This window comes from Sylvia atricapilla, chromosome 3, assembly GCF_009819655.1.
Source record: "Sylvia atricapilla isolate bSylAtr1 chromosome 3, bSylAtr1.pri, whole genome shotgun sequence".
Classification (NCBI taxonomy): Eukaryota; Metazoa; Chordata; class Aves; order Passeriformes; family Sylviidae; genus Sylvia; species Sylvia atricapilla.
Window position 1 is genome coordinate 45,818,519 of NC_089142.1, and position 20,819 is coordinate 45,839,337.

The 20,819-nt window shown below is 40.8% G+C and overlaps 2 protein-coding genes across 5 annotated transcripts; both read left to right on the forward strand.

Annotated features, from left to right (window-relative positions):
- The first annotated feature begins 891 nt into the window (after window positions 1-891).
- GTF3C6 (general transcription factor IIIC subunit 6) lies at window positions 892-7,324 on the forward strand. Of its 2 annotated transcripts, none has more exons than XM_066315247.1 (6): window positions 892-972; window positions 1,905-1,985; window positions 4,309-4,372; window positions 4,849-4,893; window positions 5,028-5,141; window positions 6,684-7,324. In XM_066315247.1, exons 1-6 carry the CDS (start codon window positions 913-915, stop codon window positions 6,977-6,979), a joined length of 660 nt encoding a protein of 219 aa, XP_066171344.1. In that variant the 5' UTR covers window positions 892-912; the 3' UTR covers window positions 6,980-7,324. The 2 variants fall into 2 exon arrangements, with proteins under 2 accessions (XP_066171344.1, XP_066171346.1); XM_066315249.1 differs by having other exon boundaries at window positions 5,031-5,141.
- RPF2 (ribosome production factor 2 homolog) lies at window positions 6,689-20,592 on the forward strand. 3 transcript variants are annotated; one of them, XM_066315246.1, is made up of 10 exons: window positions 6,689-6,826; window positions 10,494-10,626; window positions 11,441-11,478; window positions 12,111-12,150; window positions 13,950-14,031; window positions 14,123-14,199; window positions 14,519-14,618; window positions 18,721-18,823; window positions 19,757-19,901; window positions 20,208-20,592. In XM_066315246.1, the coding sequence occupies exons 2-10, from the start codon at window positions 10,570-10,572 to the stop codon at window positions 20,385-20,387; spliced, it is 822 nt and encodes a 273-aa protein (XP_066171343.1). In that variant the 5' UTR covers window positions 6,689-6,826; window positions 10,494-10,569; the 3' UTR covers window positions 20,388-20,592. The 3 variants fall into 3 exon arrangements, with proteins under 3 accessions (XP_066171343.1, XP_066171341.1, XP_066171342.1); XM_066315244.1 differs by lacking the exon at window positions 6,689-6,826 and adding an exon at window positions 9,264-9,350; XM_066315245.1 differs by lacking the exon at window positions 6,689-6,826 and adding an exon at window positions 9,366-9,558.
- Window positions 20,593-20,819: the final 227 nt, after the last annotated feature.

The following is a 20,819-nucleotide window of genomic DNA, read 5'->3' on the forward strand; positions in this document are numbered from 1 at the left end:
CCTGTGCTGAGTCAGCTCTGACTGGGTAAAAGGCAATTCTGCAGGGGGAGATCCCGACCACCAACTCACAGATCACTGACCCAAAACCCATCACCCAAAAGAAGAGAAACACCGTGGGACTGATGAGCACGAGAAGTGAGGGAAGCATTAGCCAATAGAAGACAGAATGCTAATTAATATGAGAATCATGGAAGGTGTAGCCATTGAACACTAATTCCTGTTTGCTGAAATGTATAAATAGTAAAAAATGTTGATAGCTGTTGGACCTGATTTGTGGGATTCCACTGGGCACCCAGCCTTGTAGAAATCCGAAATAAAATAATCGATGTCTCTCTCACGTGTGTAATTATTTGCTTATGTTGTTATTATTGTTGCACACTGGGAAACGAATCCGATTTTTGTGGACAACAACATCCTGCACTTATAAAGTAAAACGTAATCTCAGAAACCCCGGTCAGAAGGATGTATTTGATGGGGTCTATTTGAACCTGTCAAGACAACTAGAAAGCACCATGCAAAGGACGCAAGTGGTAAAAATTAATTGCACGTTTTATTATCTAATATAAGCGTTCTCAACTAATGGTCTGTAGCAGAGGCAGGACATTATTTGCGTTAATAATAAGATGTGTCTGGTAGCCCTTTTTCTCTTTGAAGGGAGGGGGGGGGGAAAAAAAAAAAAAAAAAAAAAAAAAAGGTGGGGTAAGGGTAGTACTTTGCCATGTTGCAGTACCGCCCCCGAGATGCAGGGAAGCCTGGCGGAGCGCTGTGCTGCGCTGTGTTATGCCGGCCGCGGCCCGTGTGGCCGCCCTCAGCACACAGCGGGCCCGGCGGGGCGGGGCCGCTCCGCTCTAAGATGGCGGCGCGGGCCCCACGTGGTGCGCGCGAGGCGGGCGCGGGGCGGGCGCTGGCGACATGGCGGCGGCGGGCAGCGAGGGCGGGAGGAGCGACGGAGCGGAGGAGGACGAGGTGCAGGTTGGTGGACTCCGACACCGGGGCGCTCCCCGGCTCCGGGGGAAGGGTCCGGCCCCCGCGGGGCGTGGCTCGGCCCCGCTCCGCCCGGCCGGGCAGGCAGGGAGAGGGGCCGGTCTCGGATCCAGCGCGTTTCCCTGGGGCCGGCGGGTTTGTCAGTCCCCACAGCGGTCCCGTCCCCAGAGCTGTGTGCTGCTGGTAGCTCCTCCTCGGGCTTCCCGGGAAACGGCGTGGTCAGAGAGCGAACTTCCAGTTTCTGTTGCTTCCCATCGCCGTAAAATCGCAGGATCAGAGGGTGTGGGTTACAAGGGCCTTTAAAAACTATCTTGTTCCAACCCTCTGCCATGGGCAGGGACACCTTCCACTAGACCAGATTGCTTAAAGCCTCATCCAGCCTGGGCTTAAACACTTCCAGGGATGGGACATCCACAGATTCTCTGGGCAACCTGTTCCAATGCCACGCACCCCCAGAAAAAAAAAAAATTAATAAAAACTTCGATACCTAATCTAAATCCACTCTCGATTTTAATCTGTTAGTCTTGTCCTGTCGCTACAGGCCCTTGTAAAAAGTCCCTCTCCAACTCTCTAAGTACTGGAAGTTGCTGTAGGGTGTCCCCAGAGCCATGCTGATGCTCATTTTTCAAGGGTGACAAAAGTGCTCCCCCATTGCTCCTTAGGAAGAAAAAGCTGGGATATTCAGGTGTGAAACAGGCGTCTTAGGGAGTAGTGGGTTACTGTATCTCCCTGGATGTTACAAGAGTTCTGCCACTTCACAAAATGCAGCATGAACTCCAACTTGGGGTCCATTTCTCCTGAAAGGTTGTTTCTTTGTATGCTGTTCTTATTGGTGCAGATTGCTTTCTGAGGGGCCTTTTTTCCCCGCCCTGAGTTCTGTTCTATCTGTTATAGCTGTACATTATTAACTTTTCTTGTAGGAGCAACTGGTCATGGTCGAGCTATCAGGAATTATTGATTCAGACTTCTTAGAAAAATGTGAAAACAAGTGCAAGATTTTGGTGAGTGATTACAGCACAATAGGAAAGGGGTAAGTTGTTATGGATGTGAACAAGGGACTGAGGCTGCTTCTGAATTTCTTGTCATTGATAACATTAGATCAGATCTTTGATAGAGCATTTTGTGTGGTGTGCTTGGCTGCGTGTTGTGGGCTGTCTTTCAGAAACAGCATAAAGTCTTTGAATATATTATTGTGTAAATATAAGGAAACTTTTTCTAAAGTTCATATAAGCTTGGGCCAGAACCTGCTCAGATTTCAAGTTCTAAGTTAGGTTTGTGGGGTTTTTAAATTATGTATTTCACACATTAAAAATATGTTAATCACACTTTTTCAAATAACTGGAATACAGCAGACAGGTAAAGCAAAATATTTAAGATTTGCACTGTATTTACAATGGGTTTTTTTGCAGTTGTTCAAGTCTCTGGCAAGTTCAAGTCTTGTAAAAGATAACTGGGTCTTAAGCATTTGGTAAACAGTTTTTGATGTTGTTTGCTTCACTCTAAGGTCTTTGTAGGAATCTGGTTTTCCTGTCCTGTTCCTTTTGACCACTTTTAATCACTTTATCTGTATAGGACAGATTTTATTTGCCCTTCAAAACCTATGTAGACTATGAGAGCTGTATAGACACAAGTACTACTGATTTGCAAATACTTTCTGAAAGCAGACCTTTATTATAGTCTGAAAAGATGCAAGAGAACATCTGAGTGTGCTGCTGATCACAATGTATGTGAGTGGTAAAGTCAATTCTGAATGTCTCAGAAGTAGAAATACAATCAAAATTAATAAAATAGTCATCTTTGGATGGATATGCTTTTTAAGCAGGTTTTCTTCCTTGATTTGACCTAATTATCTTGAAATTTGTTACATGTATCATTCATACTGATGGCTGAAGGGCTACAGATGCTTCAGTACTGCTGGTGGGATTCTTTTAAACGTTGTGCTTTGAGATTCCCTTGTAATGTTACTAGTAAAAGGTTAAAGTATCCATACTGTATCCTGCTTGTACCCATGTCTACTTGAATTCCCTCCACAGAGCAAGCGTTCCTTGAGGCTTTTCCTAAGTGTTGTTAAAACCTTAATTAGAGAGTCTGCTCATTATTATTCTGTTTAGCAAGTTTTCTGTGATGCTGGTCACATAAGGGGGAGACAGTCTCCAAGTCTACATAGTCTACAAAGGAGTGCAAATCAGCCAAAGACATAAAATTTTGAATGTAAAATCTCCATAATGCTATTGCTTAATACTGACGTGCTCTTATTTTTATTTATTTCTTCTAGAAGAAAAAACCCGACAAAAATATGTTCTATATTTCAGCTTTGTGTTATTGGTGTTCTCAATTTATGCAGGAAAAAAAGAGAATGCCAGAGCTTAAATCTTGTACTTTTGAAACACAGAAGTATCTAAGAGGAAAATTGCACAAATTCATATTAACCTGTGTGATAATCTGTATTTTATGCAATTTACCACATAATGCTTTATCTTCAAAACTTTTAGCCTGTGCTTGTCTTCATGTCCTGAATAATTCTGATGCTCACTATTCAAAGTCATTTTGCCTCAAATATTGTGTTCTGTTCAGACACTGAGTTTTATCAAAATACAGTGTACAGGTATATCTTATATAAGAAAAATGGGATGCTGGCTTGTGTATTTGGAAAACCTGTGCTCTAGAGGAAGGGAACGAGCTGATAGAAGTGCTTCCTTACTCTTCCACTCCCTGCTTAAAAAAAATAAAATAGCAACAATTTCTAACTGCTTCACCATATAGACACAGTAATCACAGAAGCTTCTGTGACCCTGCAGTGGCACTTCTGGTGCTGATGTAATGCCTTATGCTGGAAATCTTCATCCGGTGTGTTTTCCAATTTGAAAGCTATTCCACTTTCTAGAACTTGCATTAACTGAAGCTTAGAAAATAACATCATCTTCATGCAAACACTTATGTTTTTGTTAATTTGAAATGGAGGTTTCATTAATTTCCTAGAGGATTTAACAGCACTTTAACTTACATAGACCATTGGCTGCAGTTTGATCTAAATTTATTGTAATATACTAGAGCATTTTCTATACTAGGTTTTATTATGATTACTAGAAGAGTATTATCTGGTTTTTTTTTTGTTGTTGTTGTTGTTTTTTTGTGGTTTTTTTTTTTTTTTTTTTTTTTTTTTTTTTTTTTTAATTTTTATTTAATATACTTAAAGGGACATGTATGATGAAGAATTGATATAATCTGGATTCTGCAATGCCTGTCTTTGCTGGTCTTACAGTGAGAAATTCACCTGGGCTAATACAGACCTGACATTATGCAATTTCATCCTTCTTTACATAGGGAATAGAGACAGAGAGGCCCATTTTACAAGTGGACAGATACGTTTTTGCAGGAGAATATGAAGGTAGGAAAACTTACGTGAATACAATCTCTCCTTTTTCTCATGACCCAAAGACCTGTCTTAACATCAGGTGGGTTTATTGCAGTTGGTCCTCTGAGATGCTGAAATTGTGGGTGGTTGTATTACACCGTGTAGAGCAGCAGCAGCAGCCTGAGTTCACTGCTAAATTAACCATGCATCCTTTCCAGGAAAATATGTCTGGAAGCTGACTGTGGGGTGCACCAGCTGTTATTACTGCAGACAAAAATGTGAGGTATAAAATGCCTTAAAGTGCTGTTGTCTCCTATGTAAGCAGGACTGACATGTTGCACAAGCTGTAGTTGTCTCATTTGCTCTGTGGTGACACAACTGATCTGGAAGAAAATGGTCTGGGATCCTCCCTTGTAGTGACTTCCAGTGACCATAATATTCCTGCTTGTTCCATTATCTGCAGCTGATATAAATTAGTCTCTAAAACTTTCTCACTTTATTGTTCATAGATACCTTGGGAACCTGTGTGGTTTTTGAAGAAAACACAGAGCAAGGTAATTGTTGTGATTTGATGTTCTTTTCATTTCAGTAGCTGAGGAGGTTAAAAATATTTATCTTGTTTCAGTTGCTGGTGGAATTCACTGTAATGATTTGGGTTTGGGTATTGTTTTTTCTCATCTCTTCTTAGTAGATGCAGAAGGCAATCAAAAAGTTCAGCTGAAATACAAGTGCCACACAGTGAAGAAGTTGAACATGACACGGACCCTTCTGACAGAAAAGAAGGAAGGTGAAGAGAATGTTGGTGAGTGATTCTGCTTTTATGCATGTGGACATGAGCAGATTATGCCTGGGAGCGTTAGCCTTTATTAATATTTGGTTCAAGAGCATGCAGGAAGTTAAAGGAACTTTCTTCTTTAGGCACCATATGTGTATATTGAAATAAAAAAAATTAAATGCATTTCTGACCAGTGCTGCTTCCAGAATGGCCAGTAGGAGATTACTACAAGCAAGTGTAAGAGCAGGGCAAACATATGCTAATGCTCCCTGGTGCCTTCTTCTGTCATCTAGAAGTTTCAAAATCAGAAGTTCTGTTTAGTAGCTTTTTGTTGATTTTTTTTCCCTACTTGCATAATTTCTTTCTCAGTCTCTGTAATTGTTGAATTATAACTTACTGAATTTACTGAATTGTACTCACTGAATTTACAGTTGAATGGAAATGAATTTAAATTACTTGCATGGATGTAAATAGAAGACCATTTATATTGATTTTCATTCTGCAGGCAGAACTCAGGGCTCATATGTTTCCTTTATTTATTTTTTTGTACAAAAGTCAGTACTTTTACATAGTCAAATGCTGAATATCCTACTATATATAGCAGTACCCATTAGAACTGTCCTGCTGCTTTTAGCTGCTTGTTTCACTCAAGTCAGTGTTACTGTTTCATATTTTAAGAATATATAGCCATTTTACCTTAATATAAGCAGTATATATGAGCAGTATATGAACTTATATTATCTTATATGAGTAGTATATCAGCTGGACACTGGCCATAGGAAATGAAATGTCATCCAGAATCTAACCAAACATCAGCATTCTTATCAACACCACACACCACTTCTCTCTATAGAATTAATTGTGTAATATTAAACTGAAACTATGATTGTGATAGTATAAGTAATATTAAATTGAGACTAGAGAGTATTTTGCTTAATACACAGGCCTTTTTTTATTCTGGAGCAGCAATGCTGATAGGTACTGAAAACCACTTTGTTTCTGTATAGTGACAGGAATTTCACTTGTGCACACAAAGAAGTGACAACATGTACTGAGTAAAAATCAAAATGGGAGTCAAATCCCATTTCTGTTTGGGGTTGGTTTCAGCCTGTTGTCCCAACTTGTTACACTTGAGTTAGAGAGAGTGCAAGAACTTGTGTCCTGTCTCTGTTGTGATTACCTGTTGCCAGAAGGTCTAATTTAGGTGAACAAATTTAGGTGAACAAATATTCTGTTCTCTTCGTTGCATTTGTGAAATTATTTCTCTGCATTTTGATTTATGTTTAAGTTATTTTAAGAGCCTAAGGGTGGCATCAGACACCTAAATAAAACAGGAGCTGCCATACTGGATCAGAGGAAAGGTCTTTTTAGTCCTGCATTTTATTTTTTGACTATGAAGAGTAGGAAATGGGTATGTGAAAAGTATTAGGAGAGGGACATGGACATCTTATTTTAAGTTGTTTTTTTACTTAGATCTTGGTCAGGCTCAGCCTTAATAATAGTGAACTTTGAGAAAAAAATGCTGTTAACTCCTTTTATCACTAATAGAATTATCCTTCTTTAAAACAGGTGGAGTAGAGTGGTTGCAGATCAAGGACAGAGACTTTTCCTACAGCAGGCCTAATATGATTTGCAGTTTCCTGCCTGAAAAAGAGGATTCTGAGGAGTCAGCTCAGGCTCAAGATAAGTCAACTGAAGAGTCAGAGGGAGAGGTGAGTGGCAAAGGAAATTCTAACATGAACTGCGACCAGGAAAAGCAGCAGACCTTGGAAATAGATGCCCCTATTCCTCTGCCTGGCAGCTCTGCTTCTGGGGCAGAGGAATCTCCTTCTGGAAATGCTGCCTTAGAGGATGTACCTCTGTGATACTAACTCTGATCAGGATTTCTTCATGGAATTAATGGGCCAACTTTTATAGACCATGACATGGTTTCCACCTTATCTAAAAAATGAACAGTGGAAAGACAGACATTATGCTCTTGTGCATTGCTTTTGTGCTTGAATTATAGTGGGAAGGGCTTAAGTGTTCTTTAAAATTACTGACTGGAAATGTATGTATCCCTACCTCAAAACTGAACAAGTGGAAATGGTTACATAATTAAAAGAAAGTCCTACCTTTGAAAAACGTTGATGTATTGTACAGTCTGAAACATTTTGTAAAAAGAAAGAAATTATGTTGTTTAAAATAAAGTCCTGAATTTTTCAACTATAGATTCACCTTGTGTGTTGTATTCAGCCACATACTCTGCTCTTGTACTTCAGTTATTGAAAGAAAGCAAACCAAATATGTGTGGCTTTTACTGACTGAGTACTTATCAAATTGCTTAGTTTAGATTCTCTCTAGTGTCCTTTGTCTCCTTTATGGAGTTTAGGAATCTTTCATGTGGGAAGGGACTTTAGGAGGTCTCTTATCTAGCTTCCTATGTAAAATAGGGTCAACACTGAAGTTCAGGGCAAGCTGGTCAGGGCTTTGTCCACTCAAGTACTGAAAACCCCTGCAAACTTGTCAGCAAATGAAATCCAGGTCTTAAAGAGGCATGTGTCATGCTGCTTCCCCAATTTTCTGTATACTATAATGTGTGTTACACAAAAGGAAGTGTGGTCACCCCATTTTTCTTCTTCCTCAGTCACTTCTTGGCTCTAATCTTCCTCTCTGGCATTTTTTTCTGAAGGGTTTTATACTTAAGTTCCTGTACCCATGCATCAGTGGTTCCCAGACTAGTCCATGTGACCATATTGTGGTGCCTAGCTAGTCTGTGAGCTGATACTGCTATGTTATTTATGCTGCCATGCACCATTCCGTATCACAGTTGAGTGTGTGCTGCACTCGGGAGAAAGTTTTCAAAAGCACAACAATTTTAAAACATAAAACATTTTCTCCCTGACCCTTCTTCTTTCCTACTTTTCTCTGCCTCCCTCAAAACAGTGTAACTGCAACAGTGCTGTGAGGATGGGAACACCTAATTAATTCCAGCATAATTATGTAGTACTTTAATTAGTAATGATCAAGAGGAGAAACTCTCACCCACAGCGTTGTTCACAGCACAGCATCAGTAAAGAGAAGTCATTAACATGGCAACAGCTTCAAACCATCAATCCCATTATTCTATTTTTATTTTTTTTCTCTGTGTAGAAGCAACTTGAATCCTAAGGGAAAGGGAGGCAGGGAGAGGAAGAGCAGGGACCATGTTCTGTGTGCCTCCAGCCTGGGTGTGGACCTTTCACATGGTAGTGTTGCATTTGAGGTTTCAGGGAGACCGCACAGCCATCCCTCTGGATTTAACTGCAGCCATGGAAGTTTAAAAACATCATCATTCACACTTGATTTGTGTAGTGCTGATAGACAGGGGACAATTATAACTGGAATAATGGTCCTGGGAGTATGGAGGCTTAGGAGTGCCAGAGGGAGGGTTCGCAGTGCACTTGGTGGCAGCTGAGCCTCTCCTGCAGAGAGGGCTCTTGCTGTGGCTGCTTCAGCCATTGAGAACAGAGAGGTGCTTCAAGGGTTTGTTCTCTGGCAGAATGCAAACACACAACTCTCTCATGTTCTGTTAACTGGTAACTTAGCCTGGCACTAGGTATGTGAGCTTTTATCCCTATGTACAAGGAGTATTCCAGCATCACTGGCTTCTGGCCTTCTCAGCTAGTGCTACACTGAAGCTGTTTCTTTGTTCTCATTCATCTGGTAATCAGTATTATTTTTTGAAAACATTTTTTGTGTATCGTACACGATGAGTACATTCACAATAATGGTGGAGTTTTTGAATCTTTTAAATGCTACTTTTAATGGTCGAGCTTTTGTTTCTATTATTATTATTAACCCTAACTTTTGCAAACATACAACCTCTGGGTGAAGAACCTTTTCTTGATATCCAACCTCACCCTCCCCTGACACAACTTCAGTTCATTCCCTCGGGTCCTGGCACTGGTCACCAAAGAGATCAGTGTCCGCCCCTCCTGTTCCCTCACGGGGAAGCCGCAGACTGCAGTGAGCTGTCTCCTCAGTGTCCCCAGCTCCAGGCTGCACAGCCCGGGTGCCCGGAGCGGCTCCCGGCGCGGATCCCCTCCCGCCCCCTCCCCACACGGGGCGGCTCCGCGGGGCCGGGTCAGCGCCCTGGCCGCGCCCCGCGCATGCGCCGTGCCCCGCCCCGCGCTCCCGGCGGATGTGACGGCGCCGGCGGCTCCCGCGCAGCCTCCCGCACGTGAGGGCCGCGATGGATGCGCTGGACCGGGTGGTGTGAGTGCCGGGGGACCCCGCGCTGGGAAACGGGAGCGGGAGGCGGCCCGGGGCGGGTTGCACTGGGGGAGCCAGCAGAGAGATAAGCCTGATGGAAAACGTGCGGGAAAGAGAAAACCGAGCGCTGCCGTCTTTTTAGTGGCGGCCGAACGGCCCTTTCTCAGTTGGTAGCTTAAAATAACCACGATGAGCAGCTGGTGTTGACTTTGTGTGTTTCCGTACACTTGAGAGAATTCTTTTCATTTCTGGAGTCTCAGCGATGCCCAGCGACGGCATGGTGAGCAATTGCCATAAACTAAAACACAGCAAGTCCCACCTCAACATGAGCAGGAACTTCTTTACGTGAAGGGTGACGGGGCACTGGAACAGACTTGGCCAGGGACATCCTGGAGTGTCCCTCTCCGGAGACAGTGCAAACCCACCTGGACACGTTCCTGTGTCACCTGCTCCAGGTGGCCCTGCCTGGGCAGGGGGCTTGGACTCAGTGATCTCCAGAGGTCTGTTCCACCTTGACGGTGCTGTGATGCCTCTGGTGGGGGACGGTCTTGTTTGTTTTAAAGAAGAAAGTAAAATTAGTGCTTTTCTGAGAAGATAATCTAGTGGAGAACTGTAATTCTTAAACCGTGTAGCCACCTGTATAAGGTCTGTGCCCCTGCAATGGTTTGGGTATTTCACCTAGATGTGCCCAGTGCTGCTTGCTGATTCTTGACAACAGGTGGATGTGCTGTACCTGTGCTTTTTTGGGGGGCTGTTGGTGGTCTTTGAGGAAAATTGTTTTCTTCTCATAAGCAAGTTTCTGGCCTTTTGAGGGAGCTTGGTTGACAGGAATCCTTCAGCCTGGCAGTGGGCTGGGATTCTAGTGTGGCTTGATCTCTAAATTAGCAGAAACTGAAGAGCACAAGACTGTAAAATCGCCTTTGCTTATTTGGGGGAGGACAGAGAGGAAGAGGAGTGGCAGTAAAAACACATTGACCTGAGACAGGGCTTTTGGCATTGATTGTAATTCTGAAGGTTGGGATTAGAGTCATTGAAACAAGTTACTTGAACACAGCTTGTTCCAATCCTTGTTTGGCTTCACCTTTTTCTGTAGTGTCAAGTCTTGTTACATATATTAAGCTTTTAACTTTTAATTTGTTTTTACAGAAAGCCTAAAACTAAGAGGGCAAAAAGATTTCTTGAGAAGAGAGAACCCAAGCTAAATGAAAATACAAAAAATGCTATGCTCATTAAAGGAGGAAATGCAAATTTAACCGTTACCAAAGTGCTTAAAGACATTGTAAGTTATTGCACATAGCATGCAACCTGCCTCTCTCTTTCTTTCTTACAAGTTGCTGTTTCTGCTGCACTATCAGCATTTTCATACTGTCCCTGTACCCCAAATCTCAGAGTGACTAGTACTCCAAAGGTGTCTTTACCAGCTTCTTGGAGATTGTTTTCTTCCAGCTTCTTCTTTGCTAGAAGTTTTGAGCTTGTTCTCTTATATTTTCACAATTGTCTAGTATATAAGCCCAAGTGTTACCAAGTCTGTTTGAAAACAAGAGGATTAAGAGGCTTTGGTACAGAGCTGGGATTGTATCACACAGCTAAATCATATCCCAGAATCCTGTAAGCTGACTGTGTGTATTGATAGGCAGCTTTCAGCCTCTCCTAAAACTAAGTTACCAATCTTGTCTCCTAACTCCATGGCTCAAAATATTACAGCTCTTCCTACACTAGTTTTTCTCTTGGCTTTGTTGTTTTCCTGTTCTTTTATGCTTCTTATAATTAAGTTGTTGTTCTCTCCCTGCTTTTCCTTATGCCCCTTAGAAGCAGAGGGATTGCATTACATGGCTATGATTTCAGCTGTTTCTCAGTTAATTTTTTATTTCTTAGTTTCTACAAATAATTTCTCTTGCAATTAATTTGGAAATTAATTAATTTTGAGTGTCACCAGCTCAAAGGGTACTACTGTGAGCAGGCCTTTTGAGGTACCTTCTTCCAGCCTGCTCTTCAGAGTTACTGTTTCACGTGATCCTGTAAAGCATTGGGTTGTAAAAACAACAGTGCTGTGCATGTTTTAGAGATGATAGGTTAAACTTTGTGTTTTGCAGTATGCTGTGAAGAAGCCTTTTGCTGTACTGTATAAAAGGTAAGTGATCTCACTTTGACATCTTTTGAGTCTTCTGACAGACAGACAGCTTTTGGTAGTTTCAGGGCATGAATAGAGATGCAGGCTTGTATGAGGGCTTGAACAGTGGCCAGGCTGCAGAAGATGACTGATCATGATTTTCAGTAGACTGGAAAAAAGCTATGTGTGATCAGTGCTGCTGCTAACCCCTGCTCTGTATGGAGCAGGATTCAGCTCTAAGTCTTGTTTGAAATGGGAACCCAGTGTCTGTATGACTGAATGTAGTGAATATACTACTGAATGTAGTGCAGAAACAACTGTAATAGCTAAATTCAATGAATGAACAGGCAAGGACAGTTATTCATAGTGTTACTGGTGGAAGTGTTCTGCAGGTTAGGCCGCAGGAGACAGGAAATGAGGAGAATGGTAATGATGGCACTAAGGCATTCCTGGCAGTAGTAATATAACGTGTGATTTGAACTCAAACTGAGCCTCTACTACTTTACTTTCTGGTAGAATGTAAAACTTTTTATTATCAGGGAATTAATAAGAAATGGTTGTCTGGGCCTGTTCCTTTTTTTTTTTTTTTTTCTTTTTTTTTTTTTTTTTTTCCTTTTCTTTTCTTTTAACTTGTTTTTTTCTCCTCCTCTCAGGAAAAATATTACCAGGCCTTTTGAGGACCAGACATCATTGGTAAGAAAAAACAATGTTTTTCTCTTACAATTTTGAGCAGGCTATCCTTGTGTGCCAAAAGATGAACCACCAGGAAAGAAGAATAGCCTGTCTGAATAGAGCTTTGGCTGGAACTGAGGGGTAAAAAGAGAGAATATCACTATTGGAAGAGGTAGGCCACTGAGGAGGACCACAAAGGTGTTGTTGTGAGGGTATGCAGGGAGAAAATTAGAAGGGCCCAAGCCCAACTAGTACTTAATCTAGTTACTGCCATAAAAGACAATAAAAAGTGTTTTTGCAATTACATCACCAGCATAATGAAGGCTAAAGAGAATCTCTATCCTTTACTGGCTGCAGAGGGTAACAGAGGGACAAAGGATGAGGTGCAGAGGTAACTTAATGCCTCTTTGCCCCAGTCTATAATGGCAGCACCAGTTGCTCTCTGGGTACCCTGAGCTGGGAGACAGGGACAGGGAGCAGAATGAAGCCCCCATAATGCAGGAAGAAATAGTTGGTGACCTGCTGCACTACTTTGACAGACACATCTATGAGGCTCCATGGGATCCATTAAGGGTGCTTAGGGAGCTGGTGGAAAAGCTCACCAAGCCGCTTTCCATCATTTAGCAGCAGTCCTGGCTGACTGGCTAGAAGCATGTTTTTAAAAGGGCAGTTTTGCAGTGTATGTGTTGTTGCAATATGTGCGGAGCACATTTGAAGCATTTGAGTTTTTACATATTTTTAATAAAATATACAGCTATGACAGAATATAGATATCAACACACAGTGATTAACAGACCTGTATGAGCATGTGTTTCAAGGGGAGTCCTCTCTGGTCTGTTCTTGGCCTGTCTAGAGTCAGCATTTCTCAGGGATCTGGTGGCAAAACTTGATGCTGAGCTCTGTGATTTGTACATGTAATTAATCCAGCCTCTCCAAGTGTCTCTCTGACCTCTCAGGGGGGCAGAGCTGCAATATCCTCTCTTACTGCTGCTGTTGCAGGGGTGGGAGATGAAGTGTCCTGTGTTTCACAACTGCCAAGTGCAGGTATACAGTTGTGGGAAGCTGTGTGTGTGTGTACAGCCACTGTTGATACACAAGATGAGGAGCTGCCTTGAAAGGCAGAAGTGCATAAAAAGACTTTGGAACTGGACATCTTTAGAAAGAACTGCTGTAATGTTGCCTCTGGACATTGTACCATAATAGATTCTCTAATCTATTCCTCCTGCAGAAAATATCTGTGTGATAGTCACCAGTGGCTTGGTTTTAGGCAGCATCTTAGTCTTCAATAATAAATGGACATGAAGTTACACAGTAGTAGGACTCTTGTGCCGAGTGCAGATGTTGTTAGACTCGCTGTTGAGGGAATTAACTGGGCTGTTCAGAAGCTGTCAGGCAAAGCCAGTGTGCTGCATAAAGCTTAGCTGGGAAACTATGAGATGTGACAACAGCAGCCTAGCTTGCCAATACTTACTCATCAGGCAGGGAGAAGTGGTTGAAAGTATCTTGTGTGTGAAACCAAATAATCAGGAATTACAAGAAAGGGTATTAAAGAAAAAATGGAAAGAAAAAAATTGCCTGACTTGTATTTTAAGATGCAATGGTAAATTAAAAAGAAATTATTTGAATCTTGAATCCAGCTGTCAGTTTTAGCATAAATGCTGAAAACCACTCATGACATGCTCAAAACTCTTCTGGTAAGTGCAGTTGCTCTGCTCATTAAGCAGCTCCTAAACTCATGTGTTTGTGCCAAATGTCCTTGCAGAATATTTTAAACCCTGTGAACTGCAACTCAGAAGTTTGATTCTGTCCTTCAATTGCAGGAGTTTTTTTCCAAGAAATCAGATTGTTCTCTGTTTCTCTTTGGCTCTCATAACAAGAAGCGACCTAACAACCTGATAATAGGTAATAAGTCTCACTTGGGTTTTTATTGGGATGATAGATGTAGTTTTCAGTGAATATTTAATTAGCTGGATTTTCTTTTTTACTCTCACAGGTCGCATGTTTGACTACCACGTGCTAGACATGATTGAGTTGGGCGTTGAGAAGTTTGTATCCCTAAAAGATATCAAGGCAAGGGATTGCTAATTCAGTATTTCAGCGACACCTACTGGTGGACTTTCTTTGTTGCAATTTTTTTTGTCCCCCGAAATGAATGAAGTTCTTTTTAAAACGTGTTTCATGCAATATATGAGGATTGGTAATTTGTGTACTCCAGAATGTTAATTTTATGCTCTTCTTTTTAATTTAATTTGGTTGGTCTATTCTCTCCCTACTGATCACAGCTCACAGCAGTTTTTATTTCAGTGTTGAATGGCTTGCCACCTATTAAATCAGTGATATGTTCCCTAACTGTCTAAATTTTTGTTGTTTTAAAATTCTTGTTCCACAGAACAGTAAGTGTCCCGAAGGGACAAAACCTATGTTGATATTTGCTGGTGACATGTTTGATGTGAATGAAGAATACAAAAGACTGAAGAGCCTTCTTATTGGTCAGTATTTTGATGATCTGGGCAGTAGAATTGCATGGATCTGTAGTAATATGATCTGTTGGGAAAAGCTAGTTTGTCAATAAATGCTTGCTTATGTTCAGCACAGAAGGAAAACAAGAATGAGCACTTGTAGGTTTCATGTCACATAAAATTAAAGTTAACTAATTCTGATTACTTTTAAAGGGAGGATAAAAGAATATCCTAAAAGACTCTGAAGATAAAACTTCATCTTCACCAGAGTTCCTTACTTTGATTGTGAGAAAACTGTAGTTTTCCAAAATGTCTTGGCCTTATAACTGTACTGGGTTGTCACTTTCGTGTAATGTCTTGCAGTATCTAAATTGAAATCAGTGGATTAAGTTCAGAAAGTGACACATTTTTGCTTACAGAAAAGTCAAATCAGTCTAAGTCAGCTTCAGTTTTTGTAATAGAAGCCTTTTTGTTGGAAATTCCACCAATTCTGACAAGTGTGCCATTGCATAGGATATCTGGAGAGAACCAGTGCAGTAAAAATCAGCTGTAGACAAGTTGTGCCCTAAATTTAAGGCAGGCTTAGAGCTTAGGAAACAAACTGGCATGAAGTTTTTTACTATCCTAAAGTTGGAGGCTCTGGAACATAAAGGACATTGTAGCTTTATAGAAGCTATATGTAGACATAGAAGTTATAGGATATTGTATCTCTTGACACTTCAAACATGCCTCTTGCTTGGCAAAACTAGATCTAGTCAGTGGGGTGGAATGATTTTTCTTTTTAATAGCTTTCCTGAAAGTAGGTTACTTTTTTTTTTTTTTTTTTTTTTTTTTAGTTCTGGTAAAATACTGAACCTGGCCCAATAAGAATAGTCTTGTTCTTTCAGTTCCATGCTTGGGTTTTTAGGCAAATGGGTAAATGACTGGTCTTTAGAAACAGACCCTAAAAATGAGAATTTAAAAATGAGATTTTTTTTTCCTTAGTATATACTCCTTAAAGCAAATTGTTTCATCTGGAATGAGAATGAAAGGGAGCAAGAGAGGAGTAAATTTTTGTCCTCTCAGTACGACTGATTGGTTCTTGGGGATGGAGGAAGGGGTGGTAACTGAACTTATACGTCTCTGAAGATGATTGAATACAAAGATAAGTGAGTTTTACTGCTTCGTGTTTGTGTAAATACTAAATGAGTATTTACACAGGAAGCAGGTGTATTTTCTGAAGTGTATCTTGTTCAGGTATCTGCACAGTGATGGACATCCAGATGTGCTCAAGTACCCCATGGTCAAACAGCTGAAATGGGAAACATGGATAATAAGATAGTTGCCAAATAACTGATTAGTCCTTCCTATTTCTCTTGATGTTTGCCTGTCCTCACCCCTCTCCTATTTATTAGCCATTAATGACTAGGCAATCAAATGCACTCCACACCCAATCTTTCTTCTTGAACATATGCCAGGTACTCCAGGTCCTAATTCTTCTGCTGAGTTCTGTGAAATACCTAGATGCAAAACAGACAAAAGTTAAGGAGAGTAAAGGCTTGAAGGTATCACTAACAAATGAAAATCATTTGGGTATTAATCTGACCTGCTTCAAAACTGCCCTTAACCAATAAGGAAGGAGTGATTCCTTCCATTTCTACAAAAGATGGTACCCTTAAGCTGCTATTTTTACTAAGAAAGATAGAAGAATGTCTTTATAACAACAGCTGCAGATTTTTGTTGCTGTACCAGTATTGTTGGGATCCCAGAGGGAATATCAGCTAGCTGACAGCTTCTTGTTGCCCAAGTAGTGTGATGCCAGTGATGCTGAGGAACAACCAACAGGCCAACTGGCTTTTGTGATATCAGAGGGGCTTATGCGTGTTTCGACAATCATCTTACAGCAGCTTCTTGAAAAATTTAAGGGCAAGGGTCAATTATTATCTTCATGGTAACCAAATGCTGCAGTTCAACTGTGAAGTGGAAGAAGCTGTTTAGGAAAAATAAATGACAGATGCATTTTCTTGGAGACCTGGAAGACAAAGACATCCCTTTCTCTGGTTTTCATTGCTCTCCAACATGGTAGTGTAGTTCATTTAAATGATGTAAGTCTTGGAATGCATTTAAAGTAGTACTAATAATTTTTTATGCCTGTATCTGTAAGATGTTTCTTACAACACTGCCTGCTTGTTCTGTTGTTGCACATCTATTTTATCCTAAAAACGGCCAGACCACTATAGGTCTTATACACTTTCTAAAATGTTGCTTTGCACATCTCCACAACTTTGGACTGACTGCCACCTTCAAACAGCCTTTCCTCACACAGACTCTTTTTGAGTCTGAAAAGATTTGAGGGCTTTTTCTGGCCGGAAAAGGGGATGGCTGGGAAATGTTTTAACTGCACTCATGCTAACCAAAGCTACATAGAATACAGCGTTACCAGCTTTTGGATATGAATTCATACAGAAAGAGTTACATTCCAAAATCAATTAGGAATTTAATCTGGAAATAGAAAGGTCCTGAAAAGCTCTCTGTAGCAAACAGTAAATTAGACTTCCTGGAAACATGTTTGAGGACAAGGGGGAGAGAGAACTAGGAATGGAAAGAAAGAAGAAAGCGAATCTCTAGTCCAACCAAAGCAAGAGTTGTAAATTTATGGTACTTTAAAAAAACTTTAACTCTCTGGGTGTAGTGAAGTGTAAGGTTTCTGCAGCTGTTCAGTGTTGCCAGGAAACAAATTCCTGACCACCTGCGTTTATTGGAAGAGATCATCCTGTGGGTAAAAAGATGTATGATGCCACAGGAAAATATGAAAGGGAAGTGTTGCCAATAAAACCACTATGAATGTAAGCTTGTGTACCTGCAGAGAACTAACTGAAGTGAAAAAAAAAAATGCCACAAGCCAACATAATGTTTTCTTTGCAACGTTTCCTCTAACTACAAGTTAGACTCAAAATAAGGGAGTATTTACTTGACCAAGAAAGTTTCCTGGGCTGACTCCAATCTGGTATTTGCCAGCCAAACTGTGTTTTGGATGTTACTCCAGTGCTGATACCCTTGCAAAAAGGTAGTGAAGGAAAAGACAAGTAACCAAGGGATTTGAAAAGAGGACAGAGCAGAAAAGAGTGATGTATTTTGCATCTGTTAGCAGTTCTCCTATGTTTCAGCATTGCCCTGTCATGTTTATTAGCACACCTTGTTCCCTTGGTCAAGGTCACATTCTTTCTCCGCCCTCTGCATATGTTGGACAGATTGCTGTGCTCATTGCAGGCTCTCTGATTGCACAGTAGATTTTCATAGCCTGATACAAGAACTTTACTAGAGGTCACTCATTTTGTATTTAACCTGTATTTCAGTGTTCTCTTTGCAAACTGGCAAGTATTTGAAGTGTCTTATTTTCATAGATGTGTTGCTTATTAATAGAGAAAACATTAGACATAATGACAAATATTGCTTTACCTAGAGAAAAGAAGTGTTTTGTGAGGGAGATATGAAAGAAATTATATATCTGAACTTTTTCCCCAAGTCAGAGAGAGAGAATGTAGGTAAGAGTAGAAAAGGTGCAGTTTTGATCTGCTGTGTACTAGTTTCGATCCCTCTTTCTAGTATTCCAGATCTGGCTATGCTTAAGATTTAAGGATTAGGTCTGAATGATGTCTTTAAACAGATACCTGAGGAAATGACTTCTCTGTACTGATCTGTGTTTGTCTGAGAATTGACTGGCCTAAACACCAAATAAGATCTTTTTTCCCCCTGATTTTAGAAGTGAATATTTAAAAGAATAGACAATGCAATTATTTGCATTAGCTCAATAATGCTAAGTTACTGCTCTGAAAGTGTATTTGCTCTTTTCCATGCACTCACTTAGAGGAAGTGTGTATATATATAGGTAGCATGTATATTGCTACCAAATTATCTCTGGGAAGTCACTGTGTTCCTGTCAGGATATCCACACACATTTGGATTCACCAGTGCACACTAACACGTGCAGTGTAAAGTTTCTGTCCTGTGTATTGGCCAGGCTGCAGTTTTAAGAAGTGGCTATTTGTGAAATTCCTATTTCAAAATGGGCCCACATCACAGCACCAATTTGTTAGAGGTATCTGTTGGTTTTATTTTCAGCCTGGCTTTTATTCCTTTTAAATACTCTTAGATTTCTTCAGAGGTCCCACTGTGCCCAGTATTCGTCTGGCTGGTTTAGAGTATGTTCTGCATTTCACAGCTGTGGATGGGAAAATTTACATGAGAAGCTACAAGTGAGTATGTGTTTTATCTATTTGTCTGGGGTTTGGTACACTTGTCAACTTCAATCTGCAGTTGTGAAATTGAACTGGCTTGAGGTGCATTTAGAACAGGCAGTGTATGGTGGTGCTCCAGTGTAATTTGTACAGCAGAAGGAAAACACTTGAGCCCTAGATCTGCTGCCTCCTTCCTTGTTGAACTCCTCCTGGCTCAGGATTGCTCTTCCATATAGCTCAGTAAGGTGGTGTGAATTAACTTAGTGAATTCTGGGTACTGTCTAGACGTGATGGACTTAGTCTGTTCTCAGGCTGATTTCTGTGACTCTCCTCACTTAGGTGTTTGCCAGGGAACAACAGGGGATAAGCTGCAGACAGAGATGCACAAGGAAAACCAGGAAAAGGCAAAACAATGCAACTTTCTTGTTGCATTGGTGTTCACCCTCAGTCACTCCCTGCGTTAGGAGGCTGTGAACATTCGTAGCTTGTGTTCCATGTGATTTTGATTTCTCCTAATGCAAAATCATTTCAATCAGCCTCACTCTTAAAAACAAAACACTTTCTCAGATAAATGCATAGGATATTTTGCTGTGAATTATAATGAATTTTTTTCATGTCTCATAATACCCAGGGTGCTGTTTTGAATTTCAAAAGTGATATGGCTTTCTGGGTACTGGGGCTGAGTTTTAAAAGTGATACTGATTATACTGGTCTCATTTAAAAAATGTAATAAATTACATTAGCCAGGTCATGTTTTGGATCTGTTCAAATTGTAATGGGACTGATTTATTATAAATTGTTATTTATGGATGCCTTTGCCAATTACAGAGTTAGTGGCAGCAGTTGATTTAACAGTATTTTGAACTGCAGGATTGAACCTGTTGTTAGGGAAGATGGATAAATCTCTAGCACAGGGGACAATGTTGATTTTGGTTGTTTTTATGCTCCTAGAGTGCTTCTGAAGAAATCTGGCTGTAAAATACCCAGAATTGAACTGGAAGAGATGGGACCTTCATTAGATCTGGTTATGAGGAGGACACATTTAGCCTCAGATGACCTTTGTAAGCTGTCTTTGAAACAGCCAAAAGGCCTGAAGGTATGTACCTTGGAAAGGGTGTTGCTTTACATCTCTCTGCAAAGAAGAGCAAAGGCTGGAAGTATTACTTGTGTATTTTACCAGAGCTTACTTTCATCAAGGCCAGCTGACATTCCTGAGGCCACAGCGCTTGTGTGGTGCTCAGCTGGCACCCAGACTCTTCCTCTGGAAGGACACATATCACACTGCACAGATCTTAGTCTCTAAACTCCTACCAATGTATGAGGCCTTGCTTTTGGGCACTTGATTCTCACCAGAGCTCCTGGGACTGTACTCAGAAATATTAACACTGTTCTCCCCTTGCAGCCTAAGAAGAAAAAGAATATCTCTCACGATGCACTTGGTACAACTTATGGTCAAATCCACATGCAGAAGCAAGATCTTAGTAAACTGCAGACACGGAAAATGAAGGGCTTAAGAAAGAGGCCAGCAGAGAAGTCAGCTGAAGGTGGTGGGGCTACTCCCAAAAAGTCAAAGTCTGCTTGACAGTCTGGGACTGCTTTGAAAACTCTTTTTACTTTCAAATTTAGTATATATGTTGTAATATAAGTTGCCAGACATAAAAGATTTAGCTGCTGTTAGATTTAGTTTTGTAACAAAAAATCTTTTTAATCATTTGTCATTTTAAAGGGAACATTGGGGTATTGAGCTTTAACATGGTTATTTAAAATAAAGAATATGATACAACTTTCTTAGGTGTCCAAAGCTGAGCATTTGTTTCTTGGTATTAGCAATATATGGGATTCAAACAGGTGACTCATTTCCTACACAGTTTCACAGAATGGATTGGAAGGGACTTTGAAGATATCTGGTTCCAACCCCCTTGCCATGAGGAGGGAAAGCTACTAGACCAGGCTGCTCCAGGCCCCATCCAGCCTGGTCTTGAACACTTCCAGGGATGGGGAAGCTTCTTTGGGA